This window comes from Aulonocara sp. 'chitande type north' Nkhata Bay, linkage group LG19, assembly GCF_057382095.1.
Source record: "Aulonocara sp. 'chitande type north' Nkhata Bay isolate Kocher_YH1m ecotype deep benthic linkage group LG19, A_spYH_male_GT1.1, whole genome shotgun sequence".
Taxonomy (NCBI): domain Eukaryota; kingdom Metazoa; phylum Chordata; class Actinopteri; order Cichliformes; family Cichlidae; genus Aulonocara; species Aulonocara sp. 'chitande type north' Nkhata Bay.
The window spans coordinates 31,412,885-31,429,192 of NC_141362.1; the positions used below are offsets into that span (position 1 = coordinate 31,412,885).

The 16,308-nt window shown below is 42.8% G+C and overlaps 1 protein-coding gene across 3 annotated transcripts in view; it reads right to left on the bottom strand.

Moving 5' to 3' along the window:
- The window catches only part of LOC147307419 (signal-induced proliferation-associated 1-like protein 1), a 38,763-nt gene that overhangs the window by 13,894 nt on the left and 8,561 nt on the right, over positions 1-16,308 (bottom strand). Inside the window, exons 1-7 of one of the 3 annotated variants that reach the window (XM_086274463.1) lie at positions 12,324-12,467; positions 5,266-6,959; positions 5,011-5,141; positions 3,718-3,906; positions 3,381-3,555; positions 1,560-1,663; positions 1,151-1,308 (exon numbers count right to left, since the gene is read on the bottom strand). In XM_086274463.1, coding sequence (XP_086130589.1) covers positions 1,151-1,308; positions 1,560-1,663; positions 3,381-3,555; positions 3,718-3,906; positions 5,011-5,141; positions 5,266-6,757 — 2,249 coding nt within the window. In that variant the 5' untranslated portion in view covers positions 6,758-6,959; positions 12,324-12,467. Of the gene's footprint in view, positions 1-1,150; positions 1,309-1,559; positions 1,664-3,380; positions 3,556-3,717; positions 3,907-5,010; positions 5,142-5,265; positions 6,960-12,323; positions 12,468-16,308 lie in introns of those variants that run through there. The other 2 variants (XM_086274464.1, XM_086274462.1) reach the window with 2 other exon arrangements.

Consider the following 16,308-nt stretch of genomic DNA (forward strand, 5'->3'; position numbering starts at 1 on the left):
CATTCAGCATAAAATTCTGCTGTCTGGTCTCAGACACAACCTGCTTTGCAAAGATATGCACAAGGTTTACTTTATGTAATTTATGTACATTAATTTATGTTAATGTATAACCACTACCTTTGAGGAGGCTAAACCTTGTTGAGGACTCTGCAGGTCCAAAGCGATGTTCTGTGCCTTTGAGCCTAAAGATCATGAAGGATCACACCAATAATCTTGCAGCAAAGCTACTTCCTCTTTTTAAGAAACAGCAAATCACAGAACAGGAAAGCACTGACTGCGAAAAGGAAGAATTAAATATTTTCACCATAATTTGCTTAAAAATAACATCCAGTGACTTTTGATAATTAACAGAAAATATAGCTCCTCATCTATAACATTGCTCATGTATTTATATTGCAGCACAGCTGCCACTAGACAGAGGAGTGATAAGGGAAACGGGCCCATTTCTTTAACCTAAGCCATGGTCACACCAGTTAACAAATTCATCTTGGCCCAGTCCCCAGAAATACCATAAGCTATGATTGTATACTCAGAGTATATATACTCTGAGTATACAAAAAAATGGTTAAAGTACACAAGCTTAAGTAGAAGATGAGGTCGTACTGGACGGGGCTCCCTGGGATCTGTTTGTTAGAAAGTATGTGAACCAACACACTGTGCTGAAATCCATATTAAAACTAAATATGAGCATGTGCTCTGATTCAGTATCAGATTTATCAGGGAAGAATACCCCTTTGTCCTTGATCTGTATAAACACTTAATTTGGTTCCAAGCTAGACTTTAGTTTCCTTAATTCAGTTAAGGAAACTAAAGTCTAAAGTCAGTCCTTTGTTCAGCCAGCTTTATTCCTCTTTTGATGATCTTCCCCCTCACAACAAGACAGCTTGAGATATAATACATAAAGGCTTGCTGAGGTATACTAGGCCTCTTTTAAAGAACCAGAAAGGGTACAATTAAAAGCAGAGTCACGAGCTTGTCAGCCAAGAGACCACAGTTGTTTTAAAACTTGTTTTCCCTTTATTGTCTTTTGTGAATTCTTTTCATTTTCAATTTCGGGTCAAGTTTAGGCACTAAAAAGTACTTGGTTAGTTTACAGATTCAAAACAGGCTGCTCATGTTTCATCTCTGCTGGTCACGCTTAAAGACCCACCTGTAGCATGTGCTGTCGGAGCAGGGGTTGTGTACTCGTACGATGATGAAGACATGTTGAAAGTGGGAGCGAATAGTCTTGGGAGTGAAAGGGTGAGCTCCGGGCTCCTGGAACACTATGGTCACTATGTCGTTCCCAATGTGCCGCTTTCTCAGCAACTAGTCATTGAAAAACAAGGAATTTTTAGAGAGGCGTGACAACTGAATGTAAAAGTCATACAAAGGATTTGGTACGTTCCATTTACTGGCATTAAAAAAAAAAACACATTCTTTAAAATGAAACCTGATTCCTGAATGATAAGTCATAACATTCCTCTCTGATGTCTTTGTGGCGCAAATAAAAAGAAGTTTTTCCATTTCCGAAAACACAACTCAGGACATACCACGAAATATGTACTCCCCATCTTTACCTGCTGTTTGTTGTTGGGCGTGTAAGGCAGCAGAGTAGACACATGGAACATGATCTCATAATCCTTGTATGAAGTGTACAGGGAGTGAGTGCCCGTGGAATCTGCTGCAGGAAAAATAGGAATACAGTGTTCAGACTCATTGTATCGCTACTGCCATTCATTTTTCTTTTCAGTGCTTTTTTGTGCAAGACAGGATGCAATTTCACTGTAGCACAAACAGCTACACAATAGTCAGCTGTGGATCAATGTCAGCCTGTCAAAGCTAATGTTAATAAAGAGAACAATTAATTGTTTTACTCATGCATCCTGTAAGGGAAGCTCGTTACATTTTTCCCTGCCATTGCACAACAAAGGTCTAGAATTACTAAGCAGGGAAAAATAGGCCGAGACCACAATCGCAAAAAAAATAATAAACAAATATAGGAGCAGAGAGTTCAATGTGCAAATGTATGGAAGTTTAATTCATTTCCAGTGTTACAGCTGACCTGTCAGATTAATGTAAATAATAATTATTTACTATCACATTCTGATTAATCGAATGCTAACGTATTTATTGAAAATGTGCGCATCTATCTCATTTTTTTTAAATTTGCTGTGTGAGGCTGCAGATCTTTATTAAAGTCACGTACAGCACAGCCACCTGTGGGCAACAGACAAAATCTGAATTGTGGCAAAATACAAAATTATATTGAGTGAAACCTGAGCGTCATTATTACAGCACACTTCTCACATCTGTCTGAGTCACAATGGTAGTTTCATTTTGACATATAACATGTTATTTAATTGATCTGATAATAAAGAGAAGGTAGATTTGTGGCGTTTAAACACAGCTCTGCGTACACGTGCTGCTGGTTAAAGACCTGGAAACAGAGGATTCGAACCTGTCTGTATCAAATGTGTAAAAAAAAAGATTACTATATGCTCTAACTCCACTTCTGCTCTGTTACATTAAAATAACAGTATAGGAAACCAGCAGTATGTGTTTAGGCTGAGAACTCAGTGAAGAGGGCAGAGGCCAAGCTTTAGCAATGCTAACCCCCACAGCTTTGAGCAATCCACCCATGGCAATTACATGTTAATTCTGATAACATCTCCCAATAAAATTCCAAATAAATCAACTCTCCTAGGAACAACTATCACAGCCATATCAGGCACAAAATAAGACATGCTTTTGTTTCAGCATTAAATAATGGCGCAATTTGCAGGAAATCACATGTATGATTCATTTAAATACACTCCTCCCCAAATTACGAGGTCTGAAAGAGGATTGTGTGTGATAAGCTCAGCTAAAATAACTCTGCCCATGCCTTTCAGTCAGAAACATCTTACGGCGTCTCTTTAGCAAATCCTAAAACAATTTTATTTGAAAGCCAAAAGTTTCGTACTATTGTAAACCAACAATAAATGTAGGGTAAATGATCTAGGGCCTCATTCATTCACCTAACGAATCTGTTTAGTCATGCCAGGCAACATAAAAGTCCTGATATAGTCACAACACATCAGGTGTCATTTTATTGTCTAGTGCCAGCACTAATAGACTGTTGTAGCGGGCATGTTGGTCAGAAGGAACAGAAAGTGAGATAAAAGCGGAGAAGATAAAGGCAAGATAAAGGGCCAAAGTTCAAAAACTATAAAGTGTAATATGAAGAAGGGGAAATCCAAGTCACCATTCACATCATGTCTTACTTTCACTACCAAAACGAAAGATATCTACACTCTTATATGCAATCAGTTTCAGTGATCAGCGGGTTTAAAGGTGTGTCACAACTTAGTACTATTTACTGTGTGTGTCATCTATAAGTATGCTGGGGGAACTGTTACTTTTTGTGTCCAGCTGGGCTCTGTACTTGGTGAAGCCCCTGAGGCGAACCTTCTCCCCCAGCAGCTGGAGGAACTCTTCCAGGGCGGGACCGGCTACTTCGTTGTTGTACATTTCCTCCTCTGTGCTCTGCCCTGCTCGGCAGTACATCACTCCCACTTTTACCTGAAAACTCAGCTGGGAACAAGCAAAGACACAAACATGACAGTCAATTTATTTCTTTAATCTACTTCAGCAGTGAGCAGGTTGAATAAAAGAATTCCTATTCAGTTATTATAAACACACGTTGCAACACTTTAAACTTTCGATCCTTTGGAAAATTGTTTATTTTCCGCCTACCCCTTGTTCATCCAGTTTCATCAGCTGCTCAGTGACTTTGGGTGTGTTGAGAGCCAGTCTGAGGCAGGAGAGATCCAGCTCAGGCAGAAGATACTCCAGTACATCTTTAATGGGCAGACCTCGGCTGGTGCCATGCTTGGAGGTGGAAGGCACTGCATCTTCTAGTATAGAACCTCGAAGAGTTATCAGCTGGAAACGCAGAGATGAAGAACAGGAGATTACAGTGAGGAGCGCGAGAACCAAAGGAATGCACCTCAGGAATTTTTAATGCGCTTTGAACTCTTGGAGATGAAACACAGTGATAACAAAACATGCCTGCCCTGACACATGGAAGGAAACACAGGCTGCTGTGGTTCTTAAAGTCATAGCTGCCTCTTATTCAACCATTAAGAAGTTATGTGAAAACACAGAACAATCACAAAGTGCAACCGAGGAAGAAGAGGAGGTGGAAGGGCTTGTCTAAGCGCTCTGTGTACACAAAGTGTGCATTGTGCCGGGCTCTGGGACTGAGCTCAATCACTTGGCTATCATGAGCAGCTGGAACGGATGGAGACTTTCTCTCTCCTGCAAGCTTGAGGCTGTGCTGGGCTTGTTTTTACAATAGACCTGTGTTCCCCATGTCTAGAAGGTATGGTGGGGGTGTGCTTAGGTAATTCAGGCTAAAGTGTGGGGGTTTAATCACATGCACCTGTCCTGCCTCAGTCCACAACAAACAGCCCCAGGCAGATGCCTTTATCCACTGTCTGGGAATGCATGTCCATATAATCCCATAACGCAAAATTCAAAATCCAATATCCCAAGCCAAACACAGAAGACAGGGGAGCTAACACAACTACTAAATATGACAGTCTATTTTTACTGAAACAAAGACGTAAAGTTCTCCGCACAGCGGTTTTAGGTTGCTGACAGGCCTTGGAGGCTGGAGGATGAGCGCACTTCCTGAAGTTTCTTCACACATTGCTGATATTGTGAGACAGCTGAATAGCCCAGGGGTTGGTTGCATAACCAAAAAAAAAAAAAAAAACCAACCAAGGACTGAGACTTATTTTACCTTGAGCTGGTCTTCCTAATATGGGATGCATAGAGTTGTTGCAATAAACACACCTTCTATATGGTTATATAAGGTCTGTGGTGCATGTATGACACCCTAAATCCAAAGAAGCTTGCTTCACAGACAAGCAAAGTAATTTGTTTCCCAAACTGGTGAAATGCTGTGGGCATATTTTTCCACAGTAGACAGGAATAGCACGAAGTTACGCTGAGGTTCCATGCAGGACGGACACTATATCTGACCTCGCTGGTCCTGAAGATGACACGATAGTTATACTGCTGGCCATGCTCCTTGTCCTCCTCCAGCTTCTCTCTGCGCATGCTCACTGCTACTGGACCCAATGCCTCATCTAGCCCAAAGTAGTTCCAGTGATCTGAGGTAGAAGTAGTAGTACAATTAAAAACTGATCATGTATATTCAACAGCACTACTTCTTTAAACAATAAATCCATCTATATGCTATGACAGCTGTAATGAAAGCAGGTGAATGCATCTCACCCCTCAGGTAGAAGAACTTCCGATAGTAGTAAGCTCCCAGGTCCACGTGCTCCACAATGTATTGTTTGCCCTTGTCGCCGAGTGTGCTCGGGCCCTCCTTTGGTCCCTCAAGAACTGCTACTCCAGCATTGGTTAAGTGTGTGCTCACAGATGTTTCGTACAAGTTATTTTCCCCACTCAGGGTCCCTGAGCCACAGTTTCCAGCTCCGCCACCCACAAGCCCATGATATCCTGGCCCGTTAGCCCCCAGCTTGCGCCTCGCAATGCCATCGGCACCGATCTCATTGCGGAAGCAAGGGCAGCTTAGCAACATTTCGTTGCTTTGTTCATCTCCAGCATCCAGGCTAGGACTGTCCCTGGAATTGAGATCTTCCTGGCTTCCACTAGGAGAGCTATAAGGCAGGCTGTGGGTGGATGACAGAGTAGAGGTAGCAGAGGCCACGGCAGCGGCAGACGCTCCCGTGGTGGTGTTTTTCCTCTTGCCTGCAGTCTGCCGCAACTGAATAATTTCATTGAGGTCAAAAAGCATGCTCTGAACATCGTAGTGAGCGAACCCTTTCTGACACACCCAGGGCTTGAGAGGAGGGCCCGTGTCATCCGTTCGGCTGTCCTCCACATCAGACCCCGCTCTGGGGGAGTCGGACTCACCTCGCACGTTCCTAAGTTTACGGAATATAGACTCGCCTCCTGTTTCAGACTTTGTGCGTCTCTTTGGGGGCTTATCTCTGTCCTTCGCCTTAGGAGGATGACCGTCTGTGACATCCTCCTGAAGATCAAGAATCCCTTGCTTGGATGCAATATTTAGCATGTCCTCCAGTTTCTCTGGAGCAGGGCTACGTTGATCAACTTTGTCGCCTTGATAGCCCTTAAGCATTTCAAAGAAGCTGTCTCCAGCTACTCCATGTTGATCTATCGAGGAGGTGCTGCCATATTCACGGTGAAGAGGGGACAATTTGGCTCCCGATGATGGACCCCACTCCTCCCCACTGTCTCCACTGCCTTCCATCTCACCAACAGTCATGTCACTATTGCTGCGCTGGCGGATGCGTCTCTGCCGTGGGTTTCTATGTGCAGGACCTCTATAGTCTCCTGGAGCGAGGTAACGGGTGTCAGGGCTGTAATTGTTAGCCTGGGACTGGGCTCGATTCTTTAAAGTGTTGTGGATGTTACGCAGCATTGTTGAGTCCTGAGGGCTCATTATAGAGCCTAACTTTATGTGACTTTTTCCAGCTGAGGGCACAGCAGAGTTCTCAGGCTCCGTAGATGAATGCCACAGAGGCATCATAACGTCTTTCCTTGGGGGCCAGTCGGCCACACGAGCCCGTACACCCATTTTAGGCACTCCTGTGCTCACAGTGGCGTGGATGTTGTCAGTGCGGCTTGAAACAGGAACCCCATTGGCCATACGCAGGTGGCGGGTGTAAAACTCATCACTGGCGGGGACCGAACCCCCAACGGTACGCTCCATGGGTGGGTGCTTCAGGCTGGTCATTACATAAGTGCCAAAGGGAAAAGGCACTCAGCAGGTGAGCATGGCTGCCTCTGGGATGGGACACTGCTCTCTGACCTCATGAGCCATTTGATTGTCTGGATTAAGAGGCAAATTCACCTCATCAGCGCTCAAGACGGCTTTATGCCTCCTTACATGTGTCGAGACTGCCACACAGCATTTTCCACACTCCAAACACCCGCTCCTGGAAACAAAAGAGAAATCAGTAAGTGCATAGAGTAATATTCTAAAGAGCCATAAATGAATAGGCATGATGAGTCACAAGGCTTTTTCCTGTCATAAATAAGACTGGAAATAAAGGAAAACAAGCAGTGTAGCAGATATTATTTAGAGCATTCTTTATATTTATTAATTAACACCACCTCTGCAGTACATTTTATATTAGTGTAAAATATCTACTCTCACGAATAGAGGGCATCTTTTCTTCCAACCTTTCCCCAAAAACCAAAAACAAAACACACAAGGACAGAAATATGCAAATGCTTATTTTCTATAAAAAGCAGTATATATGTGGGATGCACGGACCTGCCTGGAGAACAGAATGTGAATTCTTTTCTCTTTTTAAAAACCGGTGAAAATTCAACGGCACGTTCAATTTCAGATAAGGGAGCCTACTTTTCAAACCAATTTCAGCATAACCATTGTGGGGAAACACAGAAAGTCTGCCAAATTATAAAAAGAGGTTAACAGTGAGTGCATTTTTTTTTTTCCTTGAAAGTCGAAGCCATTTCCTTAATAAGATCATTTATGTAGATGGAACATGAGTGAGAGAACAATCTAAATATCTTCAGCTGGCAGACTTCTAGCTCACCCCTTCTCTGACATCTCCTCGAATGCCCCTTTAAATAGCCAAACATTAGTGATTTGTATTGCTTAGTCGCACTTGTCAGGATCAAATATGCCAAGCTGCACATCAAAAAGCAAAGTGGCCCTTTGAAAGTCATCTGAAAAGTGGGTGATGATCCTCTGCCTGACAAATCAGGCCAATTTGGCAGTGAGACACTGAGGGAGATTAAGGCTTTACTTTCACTTGGCCCTGACTGGCTGTGGCTGTGATCACATTAGCCACCAGCAACGAGAGCACTGTGACGGTCCTATAGCACAGCCACCTTCACACTGCATCAAAACATCAGGAGCAGCTCAAAATCATGCAGTCCTTAGCAGAAAGAAGGCCCTCACCTTTGTCTAAACCATACAGAATTAAGGAAATGGAAGCATTTCATCAAAGGCAACAAACTACAATGTATGTGAAAGTGGTGCACAGTATCACGTGACCGGCAACGTTGCCACAGTGGCACAGTTAAGTGAGAGATGGGCCAAATATTCCCTAGATGCTTTCCTCATATGTTTGATATATCAACATCGATTTATAAGTCATGCAAAGAGTGTAAGCACAAAATCTCAAAGCTCTGCAGATGATTCAGTTTTCAGAAAGCCTTGGGCAAATCAGCCAGAGTCAGCCTAGCTTCAGTACACAGAAGAGTGCTTTCTGACAACAAATCTTTAAGCCTGTGCATATTATGCAGCAGAGTGGGATTCTGCAGGCCCAATTAGAGCTGGGCGATATGAGATTTTTTCATATCACGATATGTTTTTTTCATTTCAGGCGATAACGATATCTATCACGATATAAGCCAAATAACTATATTTGTAAGATTTAAATGTGCTGTTGCTCACAAGTAAAATGTGAAATAATCAGCAGCTTGTTTTTATTTAAATATTTATTTCCCATAATAAGTTCAACAGGGTAGATGTACTTAAGGAACATGAGACTTTTTCAGATAAATAAAGGCAAATATTGCAAACTACACAAAAGGCAGCCGCTAAAGCGTTTAAGTTTCAAAATAGAACAAACGAAACAGACTAAACTGTCAATTCCACTTAGAAACAAAATATTAATTCTAAAAATAAATCTTAGTTTGTTTTACAGAAGAACAGACAAAACTGACTAACTTTTGTCAATATCAAATAAAGTGAGAACTAAAAGGAAATTCTCAATCTCTCCTTGTTGTATAGCTGAGCTTTTCAAACAGTTTTAACAGTTACTTTAGTCTGACAAAAGCCGAATGACGAATTAGCGCTTCCAGTCAGAGACTGAGGCTACGTCCACACGTACACGGGTATTTTTGAAAACTGAGATTTTCCGTTTTCGTTTTAAAAATAATCCCGTCCACACATAAAGGCAGAAATGAAGGAAAACGCTGCTATGAACATGCCAAAGCAGCAGGTGGCGCTAGATTCCTAACCGTGCAGAAATGTTGGCCAATCAGAAGTCTAGAAGCCTCGGTGGGAAAAAGTAAACAAAGCTGGGGCATAGAAGCAGAACCGAGTCGTATGTGTGGACGGACAGTAACTGTGTGTATATGTAAGCATTTAAACACTGCAGAGAGTAGAATTAACAGTAACAGTATTGTAGAAATTCATTTCACCGAAACAATAACGTGGCGCACAGTGTGACGCATGCACCAGTTTATTGTATTTCCAGACTTGCTTTCGGCACAATTTACAGTGCACGCTACTCTGTTTTTTGTCAGACTTGAAATAGCCGAAATACCTTCACACTACGGAACTTCTATGGCTCTTCCGTTCGACAATCTCTCCGGCGTTGGAACCATCATCTGTTTTCTCTTCGGTCACGCTCGGTTGATTTTTCTAGTCGGCACACTCATTTCCTCCATTACCCGCTGGCTGCTTCCCAAACAAACACACGTGCGGCTTGGCACTTGTGCTGTACGTAACAAGTCACGCGACGTGACGCTGCGGCTGTGATTGGTTCGGCTCTGCGCTACTTAATTTGGATTGGCTGACCTTTTTTTTTTTTTTTTTTAAAGAGGACAAGAGCGGCGAAGTCTATCGCGATAGCTTAATTTCTCTATCGAGTAAAAGTTATATCGCGATACATATCGTTATCGTTCTATCGCCCAGCTCTAGGCCCAATATTGTGCAAAAAACATGCAGCATTAAATCATGCAGTAGCAATTAAAGTCATAAATCCTGCTTGCAAAATGTAGCATGCGGAGGCTAATGTGCTTACAGGCTTTTGCACTGTTTTTGCACAAACAAACTGTGAGCTGAAACAAACATGAAGACTTTCAAATCAAACCCAGTATATCATTTTAATGGGTAGAGCTTACAAGCAAAAATGGCCTCGGATCACATCATTCGACCTTCATGTATCTTTTGAAATCTTCAGCGAGAGCATAATCAAGTAGGATGACAGGCAGTATCTCCAATATGATCTTCAGTCTGTCACACAAGGAGGGTTTCCTGCTTAGCTGAATGGACATCAATTGTTTGGGGCATGGCAGTAGATTATGTGCCTGAAGCAAATTAATAAACACTCATTATTTATTTAAAAAAACTAATTCATGTCCTACTAAATCTCTCTTTCTCTCACGTTTATAGGAGTGAAAATAGTCAGGGAATGCAAGTTAAACCATGCGTCTAGTCCCAGAGCGTTGGGCCTCATTCCCTTATGCCGCCGAGCGTCCACAGGGACAGAGAGATGAATTGAACTAACACACGACACACGTGCGCACACACATGTCCCAGAAAACAGGCCTCTAATCTCCTCGCTGACAGTTACGCAGACAGACGGCTGACTTCATGGTCCTGTCAGATTAAAAGAATAGCTATAGCACTGAGACTTAGAGTCTTGTGTTGGCTGAGAGCGGGGAAAACTTTATAAGAAACAAAGATAAAACCTAACGATTCACAGGATAATGCCGTCTTGTTCTAAACCATCCTATCAGTCTTTTTCTATTTAAAAAAAAAAGAAAGAAGATTTTTCCACATCTCAGTGGGACGTGTCTAGACAGCTTCTGCATGCTGACCAAATTTGGTTAACTTCCTGTAATTGTAGACCATGTGACCCTACCTAGAGATGAGAAAAAGAGCAATAAAGAGGTGATGATTTTATGACATACCTCTCATGATCTACAATTTGTTGATTGTGTGCTTCTGGGGATGAGACAGAGTAATGAGTTTCTTGGAAGCCTCAGTGTGTGTAATTCAGCTCATACAGTGGGGCCTTCCAGACACCCATGAAATCAAAGGTGGAAGACAGACAGCAGTCAGTCAGCAGGAACGGTGAATCGTGCAGTGAATCACAAGCAAGGGTATGAGAATGTCCTGAGTCATCATCATTAAGGCACAGCTTGGCTTACTGGACTTATATTTAAAAAAAGACTCTGTCTCCTGAAGGGGAGTCCCATTTGCTGATGTTGATGAGAGAAAGGACAACATGCTGCAGTTGAAAGAGTCTTCCCCCTCGGGTCTCCCAACAGAGAGGGAATGAAGTTTCCCAGTACAACAGGCAAGTGTATCCAAAGCCGAGACAAAAGAGCCGAAGGATTGCCCTACAAGCTTGTAATTACTGCGTGCTTGAATGAGGCTAAGGGGCTGTTTGCCTGACACCATTGGCTTTCAAACAGGCACCCTACCATTTAGTCCATCGGCTCTCTCTGTGTACTAATCTTTCCCCGCTCTAAGGGTTGACAGGGCTGTTGGGCAACAGACACAAAGGTCCCTCTGTCCAAGCTTGGTCAAAAACTGGGGCCTCATTCCAGCACAGTGAAGTCTTTGAAAATTGCCTGGCACGGGAACCTCACTATAGCTGTGTGTATGCGGCCGCCAGGAAAAACCAGATGAATTAAATGCAAAGCGGAACTGGAGAGATAGAGATGGAGCAAATATCAAACCAGGATTTGGAAAGAAGGGAAACAGACTTATTTTTCTAAAAAAAAAAAAAAAAGAAAAAGTAAAAGGCAAAAGAATAATGTCAAAAAAAGGGGGAAAAACTATCTGTATGAGATTCATAACAGGACCGATTAGCTGTTCTGTAATCCACTCACTCACAGCTGCAACACATATTAACTAGCAGATAACTGAGGGTTAGGGAGAAAAAGGGAAAGCTATCATGTCTGGGAAAGATGAATACACTATAAAAGGAGCCAAAAAGAAAAAAAGACAGAATACATGGGGAAGCAAAAACTCATCTACAACTGGCCACTATGTCATGCACCAGTCAGAAAGAGACTGATGTAATAATAGTCAAGCCAGACTCCTACACAGCATTTCTTTTCGTGTAGGGCGTGTAAGTGAGTGAGGGGTGAACTGAGGTAGCCGCTGAACTTCCAGATGCACAGGACGTAGCAGAGCAACTTCACTAGTTCCTTCTCTCTGTTTGACTCTCCCTGTCTTTCTCTCTGCCCTTCCCCACCTCTCCCTGCTGCCTCCTCCTGTTCACAGATCTGGCTGAGAACCAGGCACGAACCTGCCCGTCCATCAGATTGAGCAAACCTGAGAACCTGACACCTTCAGGGGAAAACAAGGCAGGCATGCTGGCAGACAAACAACACCAGCATCATCCAACTGCGAGCAAAGATCCTGGAATTCCACCAATTTCAGTGGAGGAAGTGATGAACATCTGTGTGCATGGAGGGGAAGAAGTCGGGCATGTTTAGGCAATGCTGTCTGCCCAAGAGTTATAAAACACCTTTTTAAAAAAAAGAAAGAAAAAAAGCTTGTCTTCTATTCTTGCAGTTACCTTAGACTGAAAGCTTTGGTCTAGGTTGTACCGCTCTGGGTGAAGTGGAGTGCCACACTGAGAACTGGGCCGATGTGTAGTTGGAGGACTTGAAAACCCAGTGGCAGTGTATCGACATTCATCACATCCATTGTCCTGTAGTGCGCCGTTGTGCTAACGCTCCTCTGCCTTAACGCTGGGCCCCCCTCGCTATCACTGCAGCACAGTTCAGTGAGTAATGGGCAGCGCTAACCGCTGGCAAAGTGAATTTCACTCACGGCCGTACACGAGACGACAGTTCTGGAGGAGAGCCAGAACACATTCATTGCCATTATCTCCAGCAGGGCGTCCTCGTTCCTTCCTCTCCTCTTATACAGAAAGCACTTCAGCAGGGTTTCACGTGGGAGACACAGCAGAATAAACAGACACTTGAAACACTTTACATAGTTTATAGTTAGCAACAGTAAACCCATTCCTATATCCAATTATCTGGGTGGGCCCCAAGTTCTGACAATGAAAGCCTTTGTCCAACTCCTACAGTGACACTTTTTAAAAAAACAAAAAACCCAAAGCTAATTGCACAGCTAAGTGCTTAGGTGGTCTACTTATCTAGACTAAAGAAGCTTCTGTTTAACACCTGATGATAATCTGTCAAAGAAAATTGTCTTAAATAGGTTTATAGTTGATTTGAATTATGCTATGCTATAACATTATGTACAGTCATTTAATTTATGAAGACAATGGTTTAGAGCCTCATATTTGGCTGAGACAGTTTAGATATAATCCCATCATCTTTTACAGATTGTGGCTTAGAAAGAGCAGTGGAGAAGAAGCAGTGTGCTGCTGCCTGAAGAGGAATGTAAAAAATTCTAATGAGGTGGCCGCCTAGCTGCTGAACTGCAGCAGTTTGGAGCTGGGTTTTAAAAGTGGAAGTCTGCTCAAGGCTGTACTTTCCCTCTCCTTGCCCTTCCTCCCTGCCTGCCTACAACCCTAGGACTCCATTAGAGACAGGGAGCTACTGATGCACATAGACAGGTACATGCAGAGACAAAGACCCGAGCACACACACACGTGCACACACATTCATGCACAGCAAAACCTAGAAAATAAGACAGCAACATCTACACAACAACAGAGATTGTTCTCATAAGCACAATCCCTGGGAACTGATGACTGATGGATACCCGTTTCTGAAGCTAAACCACTTGTTGTTTAATCATAAACAGCACTTTTGTGTCTCGCACCGGTCCGCTGAGATGTTATTTCTGGAAAACCTGTCTCAAACCAAAAATATCTTTTCTTTGAAATTTCATGTTTGACATGCAAATTATGGTCTCTTTATGATCTCCGTGCAGAAACTACTCAGACTGCCCAGAATAAAAAGATTGCCCTATGCACAATTCAACTTTCCAAAGATACCTCTTAACAAAAATAAACAATAAAATGTAAAATGTCTGTGAAAATAAAGAGGCTGGCCAAATAGAATCTTTTTTAAATGCTTCTGTTGTCACTGGAAATCTTTATTGCCATTTCTTCTCAAACTGTACACTGCAGACACTGTTCCCAGGTGGAAGCTGGTGAGGGATTTTATTCTTGTTGCCTAGCGATGTGAGGATGTTGCAATGAGCATGTAATTTACACGGATGCTCTAACTAGCCTGCTGTTCATTTCCTGGTGAATAACCTGTTCTCTCACTACAGATCTGTGTTGCTTGTGGACTTTTACGGAGGTGTATGCTGAATTAATAAAATTATTTTATCCAAGTATAAGCGTTTAAGACTGGCCAGCACCGCAGTCTTGGATAAGCACCGAAAATCATGGTCAAATAATTAATTCAGCAAAGTAGTGAACAACTTTGTACATCCATTTCTGTGAACAATTTCTTCTTCTTTTTCAACACAGCATCAAGGGTTAACAATTTTTCTACCTCGGTACCAAGAGGCATCTTTGGAGTCTCCATTTCTGGGCACAGTTTACGTGCATTCACTTTCTCAGTTTCGCCATCGGAAACATGAACGCTTTGGAAAAACCTTGGCTCTAAAACAAAGAGATTCTCTGTGTGTGGCACCGGCACTATGTGGATATAGTGCCATGAAGATAACTGCAGGAAACCTTGGTACAACTGGTGGCATGTTGCCAGCAGCTGATGATGAAGACCAAAGAGCACTGTCACCTGACTCTCACCTGGTGGTACTCATTAAGCACAGTCAAACTGGCACTATCATTTGAGCTGTTTTTCCTGAGTAGCCACCAAACACAAGTTGGCCCACAGTAAGCGTGTCCACAGCAGTTCTGCCCTTTGGGGCCCTTATATGGCTTTTCTACGGGTAAGCCCACAGAAAACCCATATGGTACCCTTATAGGTTGGTTGCCATGTCCCATAGGAATTTTGCTTTTTGGGGCACCTTAGAGGGAAATCTGTGAGCATCCCACAGTGACTTTGCCCACAGAAAACCCATACGAGGTACATGTAGGGTTGCCCACATGGGGCCCATAGCAGTTTTGCCCTTTTGAGTCTCCATGAGGGTTGGCTCATGCAGGTCAATAGGCCATTCTTAATAAATGAAAAAGGGAGAAAAAAGACTGAGGTATACCAAATTACAAAAGAACTGGACTGAAAATCAATGATAACAGGTCTTATGAAGTGATAAATCCACGACATGTTTAGTTCAAACTGGTGTCAAGAAGTAAAGAGATCAAGAGCGGTTAAACCTCTCTTGACAGAGGTTCTGTCATGGTTTGGGGCCGTACTTCAACCAGTGCTGTTGGTGATTTTTCCAAAATTGATAGAGTTATGAACACAAAAAAAGTATAATCAGAAGTTGATCCTCCATGCAATAGGATGGATTGGTAATTGCTTCCTTTTTCAGCACGGCAATGATTCCAAACACGCTGTCATCCCTGGATAGAAAAACATACAACAGACCACCCTCAGTCATGGACAGGCCTCCCCAGAGCCTGGAGATAAAATTGAGGTTACTGTACTCTAAAAATCCTAGAAATGTGGTTTCGAGCCAGATGCTTACTCTGAATAACACTTTTAGGAATCTTGGAGTCATTTTTGATGTCATTCAATACGCATTTTGAACAAATATGTAGGACTGCTTTTTTCCATTTGTGCAATATCTCCAAAATTAGAAATATCCTGTCTCAGAGTGACGCTGAAAAACTAGTTCATGTATTTATTACTTCCAGGCTGGACGACTGTAATTCATTATTATCTGGATGTCCTAAAAACTCCCTGTAAAGCCTTCAGTTGATCAAAACATGATGCAGCAAGAGTCCTGACAGGGACTAGACAGAGAGAGCAGATTTCTCCTATATTGGCTTCTCTACATTGGCTTCCTGGTAAATGCAGAATTGAATTTTAAATCCTGCTCCTCACATACAAGGTCTTGAATAATCAGGCCCCATCTTATCTTATAGTACCTTATTACCCCATTAGAGGTCTTCACTCTCAGACTGCAGGCTTACTTGTGGTTCCCTGAATATTTAAAAGTAGAATGGGAGGCAGAGCCTTCAACTTCCAGGCCCCTCTTCTGTGGAATCACTCTACTCTTAAGATTAGGCTTAAAACTTCCCTTTTTGATAAAGCATATAGTTATGGCTGGATCAGGTGACCCTGAATCCTCTCTTAGTTCTGCTGCAATACGTCCAGGCTGCTGGGGGATTCCCACGATGCAGTGTTTCTTCTTCAGCCACCGTTTTCACTCACCATGTGTTTATACACTTCTCTGCATTTACTTGCTTGTTATTATTAATCTCTGGTTCTCTTCCACAGCATGTCTTTTGTCCTGTCTTCATCCACTTACCCCCAACCGGTTGCGACAGATGGCCACCTATCCCTGAACCTGGTTCTGCTGGAGATTTCTTCCTGTTAAAAAGGAGTTTTTTCTTCCCACTGCCTCCAAAGAGCGTGCTCATATGATTGTTGGGGGTTTTCTCTGTCTTCTTTACTGTATATCACTGTAGGGTCTTTACCTTAGGATAAAAAGCACCTTGAGGC